This window comes from Parasteatoda tepidariorum, chromosome 3, assembly GCF_043381705.1.
Source record: "Parasteatoda tepidariorum isolate YZ-2023 chromosome 3, CAS_Ptep_4.0, whole genome shotgun sequence".
Classification (NCBI taxonomy): Eukaryota; Metazoa; Arthropoda; class Arachnida; order Araneae; family Theridiidae; genus Parasteatoda; species Parasteatoda tepidariorum.
In genome coordinates, this window is record NC_092206.1 from 5,305,032 (window position 1) to 5,313,145 (window position 8,114).

General features: G+C 31.4%; 1 protein-coding gene across 1 annotated transcript in view; it reads left to right on the plus strand.

Annotated features, from left to right (window-relative positions):
- Window positions 1-6,002: 6,002 nt before the first annotated feature.
- Window positions 6,003-8,114, plus strand: part of LOC107443055 (sulfotransferase 1A3) — a 14,700-nt gene continuing 12,588 nt past the window's right edge. The window contains exon 1 of the mRNA XM_016056798.4: window positions 6,003-6,327. Coding sequence (XP_015912284.2) covers window positions 6,304-6,327 — 24 coding nt within the window. The 5' untranslated portion in view covers window positions 6,003-6,303. The remainder of the gene's footprint in view (window positions 6,328-8,114) is intronic.

Below are 8,114 nucleotides of genomic sequence, written 5' to 3' on the forward strand. Positions count from 1 at the left end.
AATTATTTCATATATATATATAACCATAAAAATTGAGTCATAAACGTTGAAGTTTGATAATTTTTTTACATGAATTAATTTTTTCACAGTACTTGAAACCCACAATAAAATATTTTTGCAAAAATTTAAAATGCATATTAGAAAACATTACGGAACACCCGGAAAGTTTGAAAAAAAAACTTAGGTTATATTTCATAGAATTAAAATTAAAAAAAATTAGCTTGTGGGTCAAGACATTTTTTCTATTTTTATTTTGCTGTAAAATCACAGAATAATAGCAGCGTTGAAAACCCTTCAGAGAGTTAATCTAAATTTGTCAGTTATATAAATATATTTATTTTTGTTAACTTACTTTAATTTTATTAAAGAAAAATATTTTTTAATTTGTACTGATGTTCTTAATTACGAGCAAGGAGCATCAATTTCTTTTAAGTGTTTAGAACTCCTGAAGACATGCATAAGAAGTCGAGCACTTTACGGTAGAACAGTTTGAAGAGAACCGATACCGCACATTCTCTGTCCCTACGCAGGCTCATAAGAGTGGTCACCCACCACTTATTAATTATGGCCAGTGATGTTCGACTTTGGTGTTCCACTGGGAACCGTATCTTTACGATCAGTCAACTGCGGGACTAGGTACTTTGGAGAATATCTGTAGAGAGTTATTTTATGACCCAAGTATAATCATTTAGTAAAATTCTTTCTCTTTTTTTTAAAAATTCAATTTGAAAGCGTTTGAGAGCAGATGAGCCATAGTTAATCATGGATCTCAAAGATGGAGCTACCAATCCCATTATGTATCGAAAATTACAAGTTTAGTTACTTAAATGTAGTTTTCAAAAGCGTTTTAAAGGATTTTTGAAAGAATAATTATGATTACATAATTTTAGAATGGTTTCTGAATGCATATCATACTTTACATTTTTAGTCCTAGTTTGAATGAGCTGGTCTGACTTTACTGATAAGCTGCAGTAAGTTTTTAAGAAGTCTCCAACTCTCTATTTTTGTTACGTAGCATAATTAACGACAATTCAGCTTACCTCACTTAGCCTTTTTTTCAAAGTAGATTTTTCGAGGTCGAAGGATGGTTGGCCGTGTAAAGCTAAGCGCAGATGGCGCTAGGGCTTAAAATTCATCGCAAGACATTGGATTTACTACTTCCGACGAATTTTTACGCGGAAGCTGAAAAAAACGCAACACCCAACATTATTATACTTTCAGTGTTTACAATATAATGCGTTCTTTCAATCTAATTTTCAATGAAACAAACATCAAATGAGTTCGGAAGACTCAGCAAGCTTGCTATGGTGCTACCCAGAAAATTACCAACTGTGCTATTTTACACAAATATAGCCAAATTACGGATAACATTTAAAACATGGCAAATCTTACACTTTATTTATGTTGTCATATTAATTTCGTTAAATTGGTTTTAGGCTCACGATCTGTTAGAATACAGAATAAATTACAGAAAACTCTTATAAATGGTAAAATTACGCGTAAATTTAAACACAAATCACTAGAATAAAGCTTCCTAGAATATTAAGCCTGTTCACACATCGCCTCGTAAGCATAACATAAGCGGAGGGATACACCGGAAGTTTTCTAAATTTCTTCCGGTTTTAGGAATCTTGTTTTTCTTTACATTCAATCAACCATCCATAGAGAGCCCGCATTTTACAAAATTACGTATTTAATCAGCTATTTATTTAACCTGTAGCTAGTATCATAAACGTTATGAATTTCGATGCTTCTATAAAACAATATTTATAATTTTTCAAGACACCTATTTAAACGCGAGTCACAAATAATCAAAAACTGTCTGAGGATTTACCTTGTAGAATTTTATAACATCAAAAAAATTAAATTATGAGGGCTTTTTGTATTTTAACTTCACTTTTAAAACTAAATTATGTAAAAAGAGCACGAAAGAGCAACTTTACGTTTTATTAGAACGAAAGAAATGCATAAAAATAATAATAAGTTGATTAGGAAAATAAATAAAAAAGAAAACCAATTCACTGTTAATAATCTTTTATGTATTAAAATAACATTAACAAGGGGTAAATAATAATTTACAAATGATACTGTGATGGTGAAACACAACAATATTTTTAGTGATAAAAATATTATAAGACGCGTTTAATGTCAGTATTACAAGTGATAACTTGATTATAAATTTGGTAAAGAATAATTTGTACATTCTTTGATCACTGCCCGGTGTTTCTCGCCAACCCCGAAACAGTTTACGTTATTCTACACAAGCTCCTTACATTTCTTTCATAGAGACTCCGCCAATGACGACCTTCGCGTTTATTGAAAATATACAACATTTTAATATGGAATTCCATCCTAAAAAGTGATTTAACAATATGTATTTGTTACCACGACTAACCAAAATTAAGAGAATGTCGACTTTCACCGGTGAATGCCAGCAATGATATCGTCTTTTTGGGGAACGTCGGAAATATTTGTTATATCTGATTTGATATTAATTTATTCGTCAATATTATTATATTCATTCGATATTTTAATGTCATCTGAGGAAAGATTAGGAGAAACATCAGTGTTCGGAGTAGCGGTTAAATGTATTCCGGGAAGTGGCACTGAACCTCAAAAAAAATTGATGCAGGGCATACCGGGCAAATGTATATCGGCCAGTGGGATTTAACTAGACCTAGTATGTATTCCGGACATTTACCAAAACGACTATGTGATTGTCAACATTCACTGGTGGAAGAAAAAAACCACTAATTTCGGTCATTCACAGTAACATGTTCACTAATGAAAGCATAATTTAAATGTTCTAAAACTAATTAGAAAAAAAAACTGAATTAGATCTTCAGACTTGTTCTAAAAATAATTAGAATCTTCAGACAGAAGAGTATATGACTAAAAAAATTATTATTCAACTCTTAAAAGCTTTAGCAGAAGAAAAAACAAACAAACTATGATTTAGTTTTAAGCCACCATTAGAGATTGAACCCTATTATTCACAATGACAATTAAGTGCCCTAACCACTAAAACAAATTTTTTTGTTGTTGTTTTCTTTAAATGTGTAGACAAATTTAATACTGTATTTAGAAATCAGCAAAAGTTACTAAATGCTATATTAAATCAACTACATTAAAATTACTGCAAAATACAATTCTTCTCAGTATGATTTAGGAATTTAAACTTTTAAAGCGTGAAAAAAAAGTTATGAAGCATAGAGAATCCTTTTTTTCTCCCCACTGATTTTTCTAAACTGTCTTAAAAAATGAGAGCCTTATCAACCTCATAAACCGAATCTTATCAAACATTTTACCAATAAAACATAAACAATAAGCCCATGATTCATTCATTTGTTACAAATGAATTAAAAAAAAATACAAACCGCTTTTTTTTTACACAAGCTTGGTCACCTTTCAAAATTATTTCATACAGTTTATAAATTTTAATGGCAGCCAGCACAAGTGTATTTAAATATTTTATTTTATAACCATCGTTGAACAGCCGATTCAATTTTTGAGTTTACGACTACCAATGTTCAACGCCGTAACCTTGTAAATTTGAACCCAATCCAGAAGACAAGGGAACTCCTGGCTCAAGTATTGGGAGAAATTTGCCACCGTGGAAGACTTTTTGATGGAACTAACCAGCATTTGCGTTACATGGAGAGGAAGACCACGAGAACCTCCCACGGTTAGCCTGACGGCAGGAGGACTCTAACCCATGATCCGTCTACCACTGAGGATATTTTATGTCAGCACTGTGGTCGGTGCAAGCCGGAAGCGGAATTCGTATCGACTGGGATTCAAACCCGGTTCACCGCGTTGGAAGGAGAACGCTCCGTCCCCTGAGCCATCGTGGCTCAGTATTTAAATATTCCAATTCTTCAACCCCTTTTCCATTCGTAACACAATTAGTTTCAAATAATACATTAGCGAAATTCTTTCACTGTCTAGCTGTCGCCGATGGCTTTGTCTACGTGGAAGATGTATTTTTCAAAAATTCAGATCGTTAAAGTCAATGGGATTTTAAAAATAATTTAAAATCTGTCCGGGAGCCATTAAATCAAGCCCCTGTAATTAAGAGCTCCGGTCATTTCAGTGGAATAGGCATTAGAAGTATATTAAAATTATTTCAATCTCAGTCGTGAGATAAGATAGAAAGCTTATCTCAATGCTCTATTACATGCTGTACTACTTCCTCGCGCACCACTAGAGTCATAACTTGAGTATTGTACAATATATATAGCCCATTGCTTGAAAAAGGCAAGGCCAATAATTAGTATGACAGTATGAGATACCATAGCACCGTTTGTGCATTAAATTTTTACTGCCATTTTAGAGAGGATCAAAAATAAATCTAAATAATTACATCGTATTTTATTTCTATAAAAATACAATTTTTTTTTAAATAAATACTTAACGTATAACTAACACTACTTAAATAATTACTTAAGACCACAAGTTAGCTAAGTAAATATTTAAGGTATGAGTAATTTTTTAGCACTGCTTAAATTATTAAAGACAACTTAACAAGAAGAATAAGTATGGTGATGCCAATCGATATGGAAAAATAACCGAGTTTATGGTGTCGCATAAAAAAAAAAAANTACAAAATAATTAAAAAAGAGAGAGAAAAATAGAAATAATATTTTTTTCCAAATTTTTATAAATTTTTTAAAAAAAATATTTTTTCTTAAAGAATTTTCTTTTTCGCTTTATTTGATTATTCTGTAATTGTTTCAATGTTTTCTCTACTTTTTGAACCTATTTTATGAGATCTATATACTTGCAGCTTATGCGCAGTAAATAGAACTTATTGATTTTCTTTATTTTTCTCTTTTTCCTTTTTTGTGTTTCTTTATTATATATATATATATATATATACAGTGAATTCGCGATAACTCGAATCAGATAGGACTGACGAAAAACTTCGACATATCGGAAGTTCGACTTACCGTTAGTTTCGGCTTTGAACTTTCAAAATATTGTCGGATTATTTAATTAATGCGTATTATTCATTTTTCTGACAAGCCATTTACGATAAGACTGTTTGAAGCACTTTATGATCGGCTGCAACTTTGCTGTTGTGTTTGGCGGGAGAAACTGCAAGTTTACTGCTTTCAAATTAGGTTGAACACTATGTGCTGTGCATTTATCCATAAAGAGTATCACTTTTCTTTTTTTAGTGAATAATTTCCGATCCAATTTTCTTACATAGTTTTCAAATAAAACTGATATCATCCAAAACTTTTTGTTAGACTTGTAATCCAAAGGATACGTTTTATACGTTCTTGAAACATCGGGGATTTCGCTTTTTTTCCGATAACAACTAAGGGCAATTTCTCTGTCCCAGACGCATTTCCTCCAACTAGGACAGTCAAACGTTCCTTGCTCATTTTACCCCCTGAGCAGTTTTTATCATTAAACATCATAGTCTTATTTGGAAGACATTAAAAAAATAAACCCATTTCATCAATATTGAAAACATCATTTTAACTGTATCCTTGAAGTAAATTTGGTAACGTTTCACTTAACCACTGCTCACATACTTCAAGAGGGACAGCTTTATCTTCTCCATGAAGAGTGCGAAAGACATTGTGTGTGTGTTGCAAAGGAAGGGGCAAGATATCAGCTCCTAGGTTTTTTTTCTTGCTTTAAAAGATTAAAAAATAAAATCGAGTTAAAGGGAGTAAAATTCGAGTAATCGAGAATAATTAACATGAAATTGAAGATAAAAGGGTCGGGACCTCATAAAAAAATCGAGTTATAGTAATATTCGAGTTATTGTACTTCGAGTTATAGCGAATTGACGTATATAATTGTTTATTTTGATGATTTTTAAAACGAAACAAAAATGACTAATGACTAGTTATATCTATAATTAACAAGAAGTGCAACATTTATTTGATGTGTCAGTGGATGGAGTCATTTGTTATGAAAGTTGTTTTCAGAATGGGAACTTATAACGTTTTAAAATTGAGGTTTGATTGAGTCTCACAGTGTTTTCATTTTTATCGGAATATGCGTAATCACCTCAGTTATCACTTTATTATGTGACGATTTTTTATTATTTTTTATTAACGTCACGATAAGCCAGGTAGGAAAGTTTTTGAACTGATTATTTAGCCACTTTCGTTGTAGATTGGCGGTCTTTATTTTTCATTTGTCGTAATTCATTTTTTTCTCTCTCATCATATTAACTGATAAGCTTACACTGGCAAGATTCAACTCGTGGAGTGCAATCATATTAGTACTTTTGTATTATTAATACTTTTTTATTGATTTCAACGCTTACCAAGTCAAGTATTAATGGCAGAAAAAAAGTTCCATCAGGTAGGAATTTTTATTAATTTCTAAATGGTTTTATTTTTAATGCTTTTCATCAACTAACTGTTCTAATATCAACAACTAAATGTTAACTAAATCAGCTAAATTGAATATACAACTAAAAATCCTAATGTGAATTAAATGCCTAACAGTAAATTTCCTTATGTTTAAACCAACTAAATTTAAACAAATCTATTTCTAAAGCCTTTTATCAACGTTGAAAATGTAGTTTAAGGTCATTAGTCGAACAATTCATTCATTAGTCTTTTTAGAGTGCTAACGAACCGAGTACACAAATAAATAGCCCTACTTTTTCTCAAAACAATTAAGAGACATTTATTTGATTAAGTTTTTTCTTCTTCTTTAGAAGCTCTTCGACTTATTTACGCCCAAAACTCAAATTTTCAATAATATTTTGTATATTTTAACTCGTTTTTGTTAAATAAATTACCCTCCTCGAAGTATTTAGAGATGTCTGGTAGCAAAGTAGGGGATTCCCCAGGTTTAACTTCTTATTCAATCAGCGAATAAAATTCATTCTTTCAGTAATAATTAGGCCCTTTTTGTTAACTTGATTAGTAAAGTTTGATTCTCCTTCGAATAAAGATACTTTATTGGAGACCAAAATGGGCAACAGGTGGCGTAGAGCAGAACTCTCTACCTATGGCAACACTTCGCATGCTTTCACCTTTAGCGCGCTAAAAGTCATAGGAGAAGGAAGTATGTTAGTTTCTATTTTGATTTTCAAATATGTTAAAAACTTTTAAGTTAGGAAACTATATGGAACTGAAATCTACATTGAACATAGTTGCAAAAGAAAGTGTTGTGGAAATTTTTAAAGAAATATTTGTGACAATTAAATACGAAAAATATTAAGAAAGGGGAAAATATCGTAGTACATTCCTACACAACTGAGAAAAGAAGGAGAGGGAAAGGTCAAGTCATGGAACCTGTCTTCTGCCCAGATGTCGTATCCGAGCTTTGCGATTGTGAGTTCATGAACTTAGCTCACGAGGAATTTTTATTTAAATTATTTTAGGTAAATTTCAACTCTTACGTCTTAAATTTCTAAACAATGTTCAGATACAATTACTACTCAAGTATTAATTGCGTCACAGTATAATGTATAGAGGGTGTGCTAAGCACAAATACACATTTGTACACAATAACATGGTCAAATTGTTCGTAGCAGAAAATATTTTATTTAGGTATTTAAAAGCTTTCGTACCCAGTTAGTGAGAGGTGACCAAGGCATTCTCAGTTTCTCTATAACATAAATATAGAAATAATACGATTCTTTTAGCAGTTATAACTATAGCTTTACCAGTTAGGCTCATCAGTCAGTTTGCAAACTGTTTTCATACTTATAAACTGTCTCTAAAGGAAAGTACTTTTGCATAAATCTTGACAACAATACAACCAAAGTTTTTACAATTCACTCAAATGCCGAGCTGTTTTTGAGCCAAAAATTCTTTTTTAGAGAATAGCTAAAATTAACCCTATTACTTGACGGTAATATTTTCCATTTTAAGTTCAGAAAAAAGGGAAAAAAATTTCTGTGATAAGAATCTTTTAAAATATTTTTCTTCTTGGTTAAATGTTTTGCATCAGCAATGCAGGAGCAGAGTGCAATTTAATCATCTATATCCGGGTATACGGAATTTTTCGTTCCATTATTTTTCACAAATATGTCAGATTCAGTGGCGTAGTTTTGGGAAGGGGTTGAGGAGCAAAACTTCCAGTGAAATCAAACTTTACTTGATTAATGATCTATTGTATGGTAAGTAGGATAT